The following is a 15,363-nucleotide window of genomic DNA, read 5'->3' as shown; positions in this document are numbered from 1 at the left end:
TAAATTCTGATTCTGAAATTTGTTTGGTTTAAAGTACACTCATTCTGATATGCAAACATCAAGTGGCGTTCTCTTGTTTGATTCATGAAAATAGATTGTCTCGATGGTTATCTTTTATTCTTTAGACACAAACTGAATAGCGGCTTTGTGTAACAAAAATCAACTTAGTTTCTGCCGTGTTTCCCCCTCAGGCACGTTTTTAGTAATGACCTGCAATGTGTATCCTTCAGTACTTCAGTTAATTGCGCAGGGGAGTTTTAAATTGCGCCTACAACGTTCTGCTACTATACCGTGTAAATACTGCTCTCTAGTGGCAAGAGTGAATATCTCTACATGTACGAGAGATGTGCCTTTGTAATGAATTCCGCCTCCTGCTAGGGGGCAATATTGCACCACTTGAAGACCCTCTTGATTTGAATTCCTTGTTTGTGTACAAATTCAGCTTCTTGCGCTGTTGTTTGAGCACTGTGCTATCGTTTTTAATTTTACAGCAATAATTTACGTGGGTTTTATTTTGTTTCATATTCAGTTTGTACAATGGGATGTGACGGTGGCACGATTCCTAAAAGACACGAGTTAGTAAAAGGCCCCAAGAAGGTTGAAAAGGTTTGTGGCTGGTGTGACGTCTGTGTGTAATATCCCGCATAGTTTACGCTAACCTGGGCTATCCCTATAAATATTATAAAATGATTTAGAACGTTAAATTTCTACGCGAAATTATTGTTTTGGAATTGTTTTGCAGTTTATTACATGTTCTGATGTGTTAAATCGTCTAGTAACTATTTTAATCCTGTTTCTTGAACGGCTAATGCTAGGTAGCTAATAATCAGGCTTTTAGCTATGAAAAGGCCGAGGCTCGACAATTAGCCACGTTTCTCGGATTTACCAAATACCCCCGAAATTCACAAAAGATAGTTATGACCAACATACAGTGTGTTAGCTTGCGGAGTTTACGTCTTTTGCCGCCATTTTAAGGAAACGTATCTCAAAACAGCAAGACGCTTAGCCTCTTAAGCAGACTGTGTGTGAATGTATAAACATGATTTTGACTGCAAACAATTTGTGTCTTTGTATCTCCTTCTCCCAAAGGGGATATTTATGGGGAACATGCTTTTAGTCTAATTTGGTGCGTTTCCCTCTTTTATTGTAGGTTGACAAAAATGCAGAGCTAGTAGCACGTTGGAGTTACTGTGCTTTGAGTCAAGAGAAACTCTGTCGCCCAATTGTAGCTTGTGAGCTGGGAAGGTAATGTCTATTTAGCGTACTGAATGAATGTAAAAGTGATGTGAAATTGTTACAAATTTTCTATTTGTGATTTAAAAAAAAATAAAATTGTAACCTATGAAGACAGCAGTTTTATGAGGTGTTATAAGTATGTGTTTTTCCCTCACCCCTGTGGCTGCAGAGTCTACAACAAAGATGCTGTTATTGAATACTTATTAGACAAGTCTGCAGAGAGGCCAAATTCTGAAGTGGTAGCACACATTCGTGGGATTAAGGTTGGTTACGTTTTCTGTTTCGCCTAGTTATGTGTTGTTCTTGGCAGAATGGAGTATAAGCGGAGTTGTGGGCAAACCTTCTTCCATGTGATGGACAGCTGAGACGCACAAGGAAAGATAGATCAAGAGCGTGTTTTTCCCTCTGAGCAGGACGTGAAGGAACTAAATCTGACAGATAATCCAGCATGGGAGGGAGACAGGTCCAACTCCAAGGGAGATCGTTATGAAGATCTTCACTGTGCCAAGTTTATCTGCCCTGTTGTGGGCATTGAAATGAATGGCAAGCAGAAGTAAGTGAAATACTCTGGGTGCAGCAAAGTTTGTGTTCACAAAAAAGTTATGCACACTTGTTTTTTTTAAATCACAAATTTGCATCTTCATGTTTGCACATAATTTAGAAACTGCTTTACAGCTATGAATCTGCATTACTAGTGAGCCAACAGGGAAGGAAACGATATTTAGATTTCTTCCCGTCCTGAAGATATGTGAATGGAGCGGCATTTTGGTTGTCAGGCGAATCCAGCCAATAATACCACAAAATAAATGTCAAACGATTTTTGATTGGCTGTCATGGTTTGAGCTCACCCACTTGCCGCTCGGTGTCTGGCAGTTACGGAGGTAACCTGTTTCCAAAAAGCAATGCATTTTTATTTAGATAATGAACAATGGGGATGTGAAATACATCTCTCAGAAAACCAAACAGATGAACCAAACAGCGTACTTTCAATTACAAGTGTGCATCCCTAACCATTAGGCCAGACTATAAAATCTTTTTTTATATCTCAGAATGATTTTACAAGTGACTAACTTTTTTTTTCTTCCTGTGCTTATTGTTATGCTTATTTTATTTCTTTTAAATGTCTGTAAAGCACTTTGTAAACCCAGTGGTGGTGCTATATACATATCTATATAAGTATAGAAGCAGAGAAAGGCACTGAAATATTATTTCTGAATGCCATTTTTCTTGCATTACCTGAATAATGTCAAGGACAAACTTATAACATAATGTTTAGTATATTACAGCAACAGCATGTCATTGGAGTTTTTTTTATTTTTATTTTTTGGTGATCAGTGGTCATTGACACACCACAGCACACAATGACGAAATGTGTCCTCTGCATTTAACCCATATGTGACATCGTGACATAATGGGGGCAGCTAATTCAGTGCCCGGGGAGCAGTGCTTGGGGGATTCAAACCAGCAATCTTTCAATTACAAGTGCACTTCCCTAACCATTAAGCCACCACTGCCCACTTTTTTTCAGGTTTGAAATCATAATGGAATAGAACAATGTCAGCATTAATTAATAGATTTTTTAGCAGCATCCACTGTCCGAGACAAAGTGGAAATTGGCTGGCTCAGTTTGTGCCCCGCATCGTATAGCAGTTCTGTGCCGCCACTGCAGAGGGCGCAAGAACATCTAGCGTCGTTGAGATAGCCAGTGAGTTTTGCTTTGTGTGCTCTGTCTGGGAGTAACAAGCATAGAAAACAAGGCCAGCTTTACACATTTTTCCATTTTCCCTAACACTAACCCAAGATATTTAAATATTTAAAATATTAAAATATTTGAATACACTGAGGATCATTATCCAAAAATGTATCTGGTACAATCATGAACTGGTTTAATTGGTCAACCTTGTGAATGCTAGTGCTGCATTTACTGACTTTTTTCTTTTCTTTCAGATTCTGCTACCTGCAGACCTGTGGCTGTGTATTTTCAGATCGTGCCCTCAGGGAAGTCAAGACTGAGATTTGTCACAAGGTAGGGCTGTCAATAGCCAGCAACACCCTAGTTTTTAAAGCATGTTATGTTACCATAACTGATCTCTTAAAGGTTATTTGGATTTTATGGGACATAAAACAAATCAAGCACATTGAGTAAAATGGAAGAGATTTTGAATAAATTGACTCCTTAATGATCATGTTCTTCAGGATATTTATTGCTCTTGGCATTATTTAGATAATGTCATTTTTTCTCTTCATTCTGAATAATACATTGAAATGTAATTTTTGACAATTCTGATGTTATATTTGCATTTTAATGAGTATGCCTTGTCATTGTGGTTGGTTGTATTCTGTTCTTTCAATATGTATGATAATACCTAAAGTATTCTTGGCAAAATCATGAAAAAACATTTTACTGAAATGTCAGAAGGTGTGTTTACAAAAGCCTGTAGATCACACTTGTTAATTTAGTATTGGACATTGCTTGTATGAAAACATAAAGTAAGTTCATAAGCGTACTTGATGGTTGCGTGTTTGCATTTTGCTCTGGTAGAAGGCAACTTAATCCGCTTTGTGTAGTTAAAACATAAACGCAGTTTATTCTCAGTTTTGCAAATCTTTTATTGAACAGACATTTTGATTCTGGAATAAAACATAACTTTGGTTCATAATTGCATTAATTGCAATATTAATAGTAGTATTGAGTTCAGTTATGGATGCTGTCATAAAACAATTAGTATTAATATATATTGGATTGAATAAGCATGAATTTAATTGTACAAAATGCAAGAAGATGGGACTAATATATTCTTCTAGGGTTCCAAAACACCAGTGTACAGAAACGCTCACAGTATTTTTGTTGGCACTCTGTCATTGAGACTAGCTTCTCTCAAAATTCTGATCTGATTTAGTCTGATTTTTCTGTGCGACCTTGTTACTTATGAGGCATCTTGTTTCAGGGGAGGACAATATGAATGCTAATCTGTCGGTGACTTTATGGAACCACAATTTGCATCACATTAGTCATTGTGGCACAGTTCTGTTAAAGTTGAACATTAACCCCAAGTCGTAATTGTCAGACACAGTTTGAAAACCTTTTTTTGAATCCAATTCTAGTAGTTTTTTTTGTATTTTTATTTGACCAGGATATTGTGGGAAGTGATTATAGATAATGACATGTACTGTTTAGCTGCAAATTCAGCTAAACCAATTAATTTTACTGCAGTATTATCTAAAACATGGCCCACTAGCAGGCCTCAGTGAGGATGGGGGGGGGGGGGGGGGGGAGATATATGATGACACAGTACTGTTTATATCGATGTACTTTTACGCCAGGTTAAAATTAGGGCTTTATTAAAGATTTGTAATAGAAACAGGGCTCTGCACTAACTTTTCCAGTGATAGCTCTGGTTCTACCCACTTTATTAGCTGCTCACACTGGAACATGATTTGGTTTCACAGCTTTTTATTTTCTGCCGCAGCCGAGCATTAATCGGTGACCTTGCATGCTGTTCAATGGTGGTCCTAATTTGCATAACCTAGTTTTTGTATTTATGAAAAATTGACAGTGACTCAAGACTTGATATAGTAACTGTTTTTTCGAAATATTTTAATCTTAATATTACCTTTAATAACCTAACTCATCAACACTAGTCTGTCCTGGGGGTCTCTCTGGTTCTCCCTCTCCACTGGCCTCTTTCTTCTCATTTTCTTTTTTTTTAAATAATCAGTTATAGAGCTTCATTTTGTAACGTAAACAAAATGATCATCAGTGCGTGTACTTAGTCGTGCATGCAGGTAGAGGGAGACCAACTCGGCAATAAAATAAAGACACTGAGCCAGGGTAGGTGAAGGAAGAGAAAATATTCAAATATAATTTAACGTAGTACCTGTGTCTGAGCCAAACATCCTATTGCTTATTGTACACTCACACAGGTTTTAATTGGCACTGTCCACCCCGGCAAGGTTTTCATCAGATGTGATGCAAAGGCTCCGCCCATCTCAGCTGGCTCCTCCCACAGCCAGCAAACACTCCCAATAAATGGTCACAGTCTGGAAACCAGACAGTGGTAGTATTCCTTCCTGGTTGTACACAGTGTGAGAGCTTCGGTCATGACATTGCACATTGCAGTCTGCAGCTAAAATCAAACCATTCAGTAAGTGGTGTCCCACAGGGAAGCTGAGGAATCATTATTACTTGGATCATTCTGTTAGACATTGTTTAAAATGTCGTAATTTTCAACACTTGTTTCACTTTGTTGAAGGCTTATACCTTAAAATGAGGATCATGCTTCTACCTTAAGGAGGGTTTTGTGAGAACATTGGCAATTTTTTTTTCATTGCCGAATGCATTTGAGAGAAACAATATATCTTGTGTAGTGGGACCCAGACATGCTACCTTTAGGTCCATCGTATACTTGCACACTATGATTGTTACTACAGCAACTTCTGCATTTATTTAGTATGTGTGGTTTTTTCATTGTTAAAGAATAAGCAGTATTTATTAGCTAATTGTATACTATTGTACGTGGAAAATTTCAGGGAAATAAAAATGTGCAGTATAGAGGGGGATGGTGGTTGGCATTTCCTGGCCATGGCACTTTCGCTAAAGTATTATCTTGGTGCTTTTACCTTTGATCCATGTCCCTTTCACTGTAATCATGACCATCTGTATAGCAGATCATTCACTAAAACAGTCAGGTGTTCGTGGTGTATTTGTGGAAGTGAGTATGACAGGCTGGAATATATATATATATTTTTTTTTACGCAAATATCTGTGGAGCTAAAAACACCTTTTGTTTTGCTCTGGTGTGTCTCATATTCCTCCCTGTCTGTTTTAACTCTCCGGTACATTGCTTGATATCCGTATGAACAGCCATTAAGAGCCTCTGGCTCAGAGCAGTGATGATCTGTGTTAGATCATTAAGAGAAAGCAGGAGGTTGTTGTAGGAGGTTGTAGGCAAGATTCCTTCCTGCTGTTTCTGGTTCTGTTATTGCAGTTTGTATCGTGACCCATGTAATCTGCTTCGCCTAGTTGCCTTTCTGCACTATAGCTTGTTACTCTGAGTTCACTGTGTGAATGGCTTTCATAGGTGAGCAACTCACCAGATGTCTGTTCTGTTGAGGCGGGGTTTGTGTGTTTGGGGTTATCCTTTAGGGTTATGAGTTTATTGTGCAGTTTAATTTTCACATTCTTTAAGTTGAAATTAAACTTTCACGTCAAATTTTAACCAGACTCTGGAGTTTCTGCACTTTTGTTTTTGCATTGTTTTTTTGTGGCAGTTGTCGATTTCTCCTGCCGATGTTTAATTTATCTGACCTGGCATAGAAAGTGAGCAAACATGGCCCGGTTCACACAGAAATAAAGCAGGCTCCCTTTTCAGATAAAAGCAGAACGTCTTAATATTTAATATTTAACCTGAAAATAAATATAGCAGAACAACCTCGGGCAGTTTACCCAAAATCTGTTCTTTGTGCAAGTAAAAAAAAAAAAAAATGCATGTAAAAGCAAACTTCGTTTTATAGACCTCTTATCAGGTTCTGTATTCTGAACACTGTAGACAAGCGGTCTTGTTTTAATGACCTATGGTAAATTTGTTTGGTTTGCATGACTGCTTGGTGGATGTCACCTGACCTGAAACAAGGATTGATCTTTTTTAGAATAGATGTTCAATGAAATTCAGCCTTGGGAAAAAAGGTATGAACCTTATAAAGATCAGGACATTCTATGTTATACAGATACGTACTTGCCTAAACATGCTACTTAATAACTGGATGGAAAATACACTTTGGTATCATGGCAACCAAATCAACAAAGGTCTTTTTAATTCCTGTGCCCACCTCTCTGCCCCCCCCCCATGCATGCTAAAAGGCAAAGCTGCTAAATGATGTAAAACAGATAACAGATGCTGCTGCTGTCAGCCCCATAGTAGCCTTGCAGTTGCCTCTGTCATCTGTTAGAGGAACAAGCAATCGTGTTTTTCTCCTAAGAGAACGTAATTTGTTCCTATAAATGTTTCTAATGTAATAAATGTTTGTATGTATAGGTTCGCATTACAATAACTATACAAGTACGGAAGCAGAGAACCACACATTGTTTTTCAGTACCATTTTCTTTTGATAACCAAATAATTTTAAGGATAAACGGCTTAATATTTAGTATATTAAAGCAACGGCATGTCATTGGTGGAGTTATCAGGTTTGAAATCATTCACCAAAATTATTGACCAGCATTTTTGTTTAATCAAGGCTTGACACAAGCTGAACTAACTTTAAACTTTGCTTAAGAATGAACTTTATTCTTCTTTTATGAAGAAGGTTAGGGAGGCTTCAGCTTTATAGGTGTCGCACCCAAAGTCAGCCCCATGTCATTGTGCTTTACTTGTCTTGTAACATTTTAAGATCTCCTCTGGTATTTGTCTTTCAAGGCAGTGATGAAGGGGTCCATGGTGCAGCATGGAGCCTTCACTGCCAAATCATTCCATCCATCCATGTTCTATACCCGCTTGTCCTTTGCAGGGTCACAGAGATCTGTAACCTGTAACTTTGAGAAAGGTTTTAATGCTCGCGCGTCCACTACGTGGATTTCACGTCGCTGTACCCGTACACTCTGGCTAAATGTGAATTCCCCGTGGGGCACCCGGAAATCATTCATTCAAATTTTAAACCTCTGAATGAATACTTTGGCCTGATCAAAGCCACTGTGAACACCCCGCGCGAGCTGTTTTTCCCCGTCCTACCCAGCAGACTGCCAAATGGGAAACTCGTGTTTACACTGTGCAGGACGTGCGCGATCGACAACAGGCAAGAGGGGAGCTGTGGTCATTCTGACGCAGAGCGTGCGCTGACCGGCGTGTGGGTCTCTGCGGAGCTCAATCAGGCTTTAGACAGGGGCTATACTGTCGTGAAGGTGCACGAAGTGTGGCATTTTCCCCAGACCAGCGGCGACCTGTTTAGAGAATACATTAAAACCTTTCTCAAAGTGAAGCAGCAGGCTTCGGGCTACCCCGACGACGCGACCGATGACGCGGGTCGCAGGGACTACATTGAAAACTATCTCGAGCGCGAGGGGATCCAATTGGAGCCCGATAAGATCGTGTCTAACGGTGGCAAGAGGCAGGTGGCCAAGCTTCTGCTTAACTCTCTGTGGGGTAAACTGGCGCAGAGGAACAACATGCTCCAGACATGTATAGTGTCTGACCCGGGGGAGTTTTTTAATTTTTTATGCTCGGAGCTGTACGAGATTTCCAGCTTCGCGTTTGTCAACGACGAGGTCGCCCTCATCCGCTGGCGATACAGGTCTTCCTACAAAGTGCCGCCGGGAAAGACCAACATATTCATAGCGTGTCAAACTACCGCGTGGGGGCGGCTGACGCTTTACAAAGAACTGGAAAAATTGGGGCGTAGGGTGCTGTATCACGACACAGACAGCATCGTGTACATAAGCAGGCCGGGTGAATATGAGCCGACCTTAGGCAATTACCTGGGGGAGCTCACGTCCGAATTAGCCCCCGACGAATACATTGCTTCGTGGGGTGCGCTGGGACCAAAAAGTTACTGTTACCGACTCAACAACGGGAAAACACAGTTGAAATGTAAGGGTATAACTCTAAATTATGAAGCCTGTCAAAAGGTAAACCTTGACAGTATGATTGGATTGATTGAAAACTACATCGGTGGATGTAGGAATGATCCCCCTATAATGACGCACTACAACAAAATCGAACGCGACATGAAAAGTTTTCGACTGTTTAATAGGCCTCTAGACAAAAAGGTCAGGGTCGTCTACGACAAACGCAGATTGTTGACTAGCGGGGAAACTCTGCCTTTTGGTTACTGAAATGTAAAATGTTCAAAGATGTTTTAAAATGAAAAGCTTTTCCAAAGATGTTCATTTGTTTTAAAATGAAAAATGTTCATAGTATGATGTTTTAAAAGTTTTTCCAAAGATGTTTTTTTAAAATGTTCATAGTAAGATGTTTTTTAAAAATGAAAAGTTTTTCAAAGTAAGATGTACATTTGTTTTTTAAAATGAAAGTTTTTCTAAAGATGTTTTTTTAAAATGTATCATGAAAGTAAGATGTTTTAAAGTGAAAGTTTTTTAAAATGTATCATGAAAGTAAGATGTTTTTTAAAGTTGTTTTTTTCAAAGATGTTCATTTGTTTTAAAATGTAAGTTGTGTACGAAAATGTTTTGTACATTTATCACAAGATTTTATAAAAACTTTTATACACGCATTTTGGGTTTGTGTGTGTGTGTGTGTGTGTGTATGTGTGTGTGTGTGGAAAGGATTTAAAACAATAGGGTAGTGTTTACCGTTTCATCAGTGTTTTTTTGGAAGATGATGGGTAGCGACGTGAGAGAGGTCGACTTTGATCACCGTTTAGAATTGCCGTTTACGGCGATAATCGCCGGGGCGAGTTCTTCGGGGAAAACCTATTTTACTAAAGAATTGCTGTTAAATCAGAGTCACTGTTTCATAGGGGGACCCGTAAAAAAAATTGTGTGGTGTTACGCTTCCCATCAGCCGCTTTATGATGAATTGCGTGATCGGATCAGCGAAATTGAATTTATACAAGGGCTGCCTAAAAGCTGGGAAGATGAGGAGCGTTTCCCCTCCGGCTCCTTGATAATCATCGATGATTTGATGGACAGCGCGTCCGAAAATAAACTCGTGGCAGAAGCGTTCACGAGATTCAGACATCACCGTCAAATCTCGGTCATATACCTAGTGCAGAACGTATTTCACCAGGGCAAGTACAGTAGGACTATAGGTCTAAATACTACTTATTATTGTCTGTTTAAGAATGTGCGGGACAGAATGCAAATCAAAGTTTTAGCCCAGCAAATGTTTCCTTGGCAGAAAAAGTTTTTTCTAGATGCCTATGAAGAGGCCACTCGACCCGCACACGGGTATTTATTGGTCGATTTAAGAGCCACGTGCCCAGAAGAGTTCCGACTCAGGACCGGTTTATTACCGGGGACGCTTCCCGTCCTCTTTCTACCAGCGAGCCATTGATTGATTGATTTAACATTACGGAGCCATGTCCGAGCATCTCAGGAAACAACTGCCGACCCTTAAAGTTTTACAGAGGATGAGGGGGGTGAAACGTAAAAAGATTCTTTCGGACCCATCTAATAACATAATTTTGGCTCTCTCCGAAATCTGTCTCAATCTTATAAGAGGCCGTATACCTTTATCCGTAGCTCAATTTAACAAGCTTAAGAAGCAGAAAAGGCTGATTAAGCTTTTCGCCTGTAAGAAAAACAGCGTCGCGAGGAAACGCAAGGCCGTGCTTCAGAAAGGAGGATTTTTGTTACCGCTGCTGTCAGTGGCTCTGCCATTCATCACAAGCCTGTTCACCAGTAAGACGGCTAACTAGCTTTTGTGTGTTTGTTTTTTCCACCACCGGCATGAGCGAGGTAAAAAAAATGTTCCTGTTGAGCCCCCAACAACTCCGTATGCTGACCCAGAGGGCGACCCCGCATACCACCACCATCGGGGAATCGGCCCTGGGTGAACTTGAAACCCAGATGCACGGTTTATTAAATCAGCCGGGTATGAACTCGCACGAAAAAGTAAAGAGATACAACCAATTGCTACAGAGGTATCTGAATTTAGTCCGAAAAGAGGAAAATCAGGGGCGAGAAATTATCCTTACCGAGCGGAAAGAAAAAACGGATGAGGAAAAGAGAGATGTGCCGGGGGAGGAGGAGGAGGAGAGACAGCCCGGCGGCGCGACTAGGGACAAATCTGTACAGGAAGTTGTCCAGCAAGTGGCGCCCAGGGCTAGAAAGAACGTGGGGTACATCATGCAGAAACTGCTCGATTCCGACGGGGCAGTACGTTGGACCCAGTCGGGTGAACTCATCATCAGAGATAGTCCCATTAAAGGTTCCCATATTTTGGATTTGATGAAAACTTTATCCCAGCCGAAATCCCAGGCCGTCGGATATCCTAAAGGCTGGGAACCCTTTTTAAACGTAATATCCGAATTAAACATCCCCCTCACGACCGTCGGTAACATTCAAGCTAGGAAAGCCCTAAGCCATCTTAAAGATTACGGCGCTGGAAACGCCACGGCGAGGGGTAAGAACTGGTGAAATTTGCAGATGACACCAAGGTGGGTGGTGTAGCAGATACTGAACTAGCGGCTCAGCAGCTACAGCGGGATCTTAATTTAATTAGTGACTGGGCTGACACCTGGCAGATGAAATTTAACATAGACAAATGTAAGGTACTCCATGTAGGGAGCAGAAATATAAAGTACAGGTATTTTATGGGACCTACTGAAATAAAGGTAGCTGATTATGAGAAAGACCTTGGTGTGTATGTTGATGCTTCCATGTCTCATTCTCGCCAGTGTGGGGAAGCAATAAAAAAGGCCAATAGGATGTTGGGGTACATCTCCAGGTGTGTGGAGTTTAAGTCAAGGGAGGTAATGCTAAGATTATACAATTCCTTGGTGAGACCTCACCTAGAATATTGTGTACAGGTTTGGTCACCATATCTTAAAAAGGACATAGCGGCCTTAGAAAAGGTGCAGCGTAGGGCCACAAGAATGATTCCTGGTCTTAGAGGAATGTCATACGAGGAAAGGTTATTTGAGCTAAATCTGTTCAGCCTCAAGCAAAGGAGACTGAGGGGGGACATGATCCAGGTCTATAAGATTCTAACAGGTTTGGATGCTGTTCAACCGAATAGTTACTTCAGCATTAGTTCAAATACAAGAACTCGTGGCCATAGGTGGAAATTAGCGGGAGAACATTTCAAACTGGATTTAAGGAAGCACTTCTTTACACAGCGTGTAGTCAGAGTATGGAATAGTCTTCCTGATAACGTAGTGCAAGCTGAATCCTTGGGTTCCTTTAAATCAGAGCTAGATAAGATTTTAACAACTCTGAGCTATTAGTTAAGTTCTCCCCAAGCGAGCTCGATGGGCCGAATGGCCTCCTCTCGTTTGTATAGTTCTTATGTTCTTATGTTCTTATGTTCTAACCCATCCTAGAAGCTACAAATGCAAGGCAGGGAACAACCCAGGATGGGTCGCCAACCCATTGCAGGGCGCGCATCGAGAAAATAATCCTGTTGTCTGGAAAAGGTTAAAAAAAAATTCTAGGCCTTATCTTTATTAAATAATTGGTAGTTATTTTGGTGAGTTTGACTGTTTTCAAAATAGGCTTTTAAAATATGTAATCTGGCGAAGGTGCAATAATGTGCATTTCTCATAAGAATTCTGTAAGTTATCTCCTCAATCAGGTCTTGGCGGCTGGTAAGACCACATGTCTTATCTTTCATCTGTAAATGGTTTTTTAGTCACTTGTTTTGCAGCTTTTTGCGTCTGTGATAACATATGAAAAACTTTGTAAAAGCTAATAGAGCCAAAGACTTTTGTAGATGGCTTATTAAAAGTAAAGGTGACATATTCCTGGCTGTTACATAAATCGCACTTTTATCCGATGAAGCTGATCCGATGGGCAGCGTGTGGCTCAGTGGGCTAAGCCTGTGTGCCTGCAATCAGAAGGTTGCCAGTTCAAACCCAGCCTCAGTGCGCCTGCTGGTCCTTGAGCAAGGCCTTTTAACCCCCAGCTCCCTGGGCGCCGCTATGGGTGGCTGTCCTTTGCGGACAACTTACTCTATGAAAAAGAGCAAGTTGAGGAAGGTGTAAAGACAATTTCTCCAAGGGGATCAATAAAGTATTGATTATTATTAAGTGGACGTTCTGAGGACAAATTTGCCTGTGGGTGTCGCACTCCTGTTCAGTGCAGTCTAGTAAACGTGATTTTTGGTTTAGGTCCCAGTTTCTGTATGACTTTTATTTATGTTTAGCAATTACTTAAACTCGAAAACATTGATTTGAAATTTGCCATCTCTGTTAGCAATATGGTGAAATGAAGACAGAGCATAGTGGATGAGGGTCTAAACAAAGAGTGAAAGCCTTAGTTGGGTTGACGCACTTCACATTTAAAACCAAGGAAAATGCGGTCATTCATATGACAGGTTTGAGAGGCTCACTCAATAATGCATGGTTAGCCATAGCTAACTATAAGCTATGTGCCCCTTATTCTCTTGTAGTCTAGCTTGTCTTTATTACATTGCTTTTAATCAGTTTGGTTAATTTACATTCTGTGATTCCTGTATCTCAAGATAATTGCTGCTGAAACTAGTCCCATCGCTTACTGCATTATCCTACATAATTATTTTTTGCGAAAGTATTGTCTAGAGTAGGGTACTAGAAAATCTTCATATTGTGATATTTCAAATTTTTGCGATTAAATATCAGGGGTACTGTGCCCATTTTGGGCTGTCGACCCAGACCAATCCAGTTATGTTCGATAATTAGTAGGGCCTGTGTCAGTTTGCCTGCTCTCCCCGTGTGAGTTTGCCTGCTCTCCCCGTGTGAGTTTATGCCAGATTGTCCAGTCCCCTTCCACAGACCAAAGATATGCAACACAAGTGTTTGAGTGCTGAACTTGATCATATGTGTGAGTGTAAGTGTCTGTCACCCTGTCTATGGTTGGTACCTGTGTGTGTGTGTGTGTGTGTGTGTGTGTGTGTGTTTGTGTGTGTTTGTGTGTGTGTGTGTATATATGTATATGTGTATATATGTATATGTATTAGTGCTGTAGTTCTCGAGACCGGTCTTGAGACCAATTTTTTGTGGTCCTGGTCTTGTCTTGGTCTCAACTCTATTTGGTCTCGGTCTTGTCTTGGTCTCGACCCTATTTGGTCTCGGTCTTGTCTTGGTCTCGGACATAGCGGTCTCGATGGGATGTGGAAAAAAAGAGAAAACAGCACATCATCACAGAACAGTATCATTATTCATTACGCGCCTCAATTCAAATGCAACCAGTCAGATGCATCTACTTTAAAAATGTTACATTGTATACATTTTCTCAATGGACACAGTGCTTCACAGTCCACACACTTCATACACATCGCATGATAGCGAAGTCGGCAAAGAAATGTTCCAAAACGTCACCACGCGTCACCATGTCACATAGTACAAAATCCTCGCGAGAGCAAGACGACTTGAGACAGACCGTGCAGCACAAACTGGAACCGCCTCCGTGACGACACAACTTTGCCCTTTTTGGCTGAAGATTTTAGTCACACGCATGACGTTTGTATCCCAGGAAGTTCCAATGCGTTATCTACTATTTCTCCCGAAAAGCACATAAAGCAGTGAGAACTGGTTTCAGTTCATTTACTGGTAAAATAAAGTTTAAATAAATTACATAAATGCTCTAACAGTACACGTAAGTTAGTGGTTTATTTATTGTTAGTTACTGTAATGTGCTGCTTTATTTGTTTAATCGTCAGACATACCCATCAGAAAGACATACCTATCAGAAAGACATACCTATCAGAAAGACATACCTATCAGAAAGACATACCTATCAGACATACCCATCAGAAAGACATACCTATCAGAAAGACATACCTATCAGAAAGACATACCCATCAGAAAGACATACCTATCAGAAAGACATACCCATCAGAAAGACATACCTATCAGAAAGACATACCCATCAGAAAGACATACCCATCAGAAAGACATACCCATCAGAAAGACATACCCATCAGAAAGACATACCCATCAGACATACCCATCAGAAAGACATACCTATCAGACATACCCATCAGAAAGACATACCTATCAGACATACCCATCAGAAAGACATACCTATCAGACATACCCATCAGAAAGACATACCCATCAGACATACCCATCAGAAAGACATACCCATCAGAAAGACATACCCATCAGAAAGACATACCCATCAGAAAGGAATATTATTTTTTATCGATGAAAAATTGAGATCGTTTTATCTCCCAGCACTAATAGCATAGTTATAATTCAATTAAATTAGGTATTTCACATTCATTAGAAAGCACGGTCTTGGAGGTGCAAGTCAATCTGGAAGCTCATTCTCTTCAATTCAAAGCAGAGGATCATCACATAGCCGTATTCATAGCTTACCCGAGGCCTCTCTCCCTGGTACTTTAATATGAACATCTTTCTGGTACATCCCATCTCTTTCCCTTGACGAGGTCTGATAAAATGGTTATAGGAGAGGATTGCTGAGAATATTATTTTCTATCAGGCCTCGTAACTATGACAAATCTGGGAGAT

The 15,363-nt window shown here is 40.3% G+C and overlaps 1 protein-coding gene across 1 annotated transcript in view; it reads left to right on the top strand.

The window, feature by feature from the left end:
- Positions 1 to 390: 390 nt before the first annotated feature.
- rtf2 (replication termination factor 2) overlaps positions 391 to 15,363 on the top strand; it is a 39,893-nt gene continuing 24,920 nt past the window's right edge. The window contains exons 1-5 of the mRNA XM_023845420.2: positions 391 to 606; positions 1,151 to 1,245; positions 1,406 to 1,499; positions 1,650 to 1,789; positions 3,184 to 3,262. Of these exons, the coding sequence (XP_023701188.1) occupies positions 538 to 606; positions 1,151 to 1,245; positions 1,406 to 1,499; positions 1,650 to 1,789; positions 3,184 to 3,262 (477 nt within the window). The 5' untranslated portion in view covers positions 391 to 537. The remainder of the gene's footprint in view (positions 607 to 1,150; positions 1,246 to 1,405; positions 1,500 to 1,649; positions 1,790 to 3,183; positions 3,263 to 15,363) is intronic.

The sequence above is a fragment of the Paramormyrops kingsleyae genome, chromosome 8, assembly GCF_048594095.1.
Source record: "Paramormyrops kingsleyae isolate MSU_618 chromosome 8, PKINGS_0.4, whole genome shotgun sequence".
NCBI classification, from domain to species: Eukaryota; Metazoa; Chordata; class Actinopteri; order Osteoglossiformes; family Mormyridae; genus Paramormyrops; species Paramormyrops kingsleyae.
This window is presented reverse-complemented; position numbering and strand designations above follow the sequence as displayed.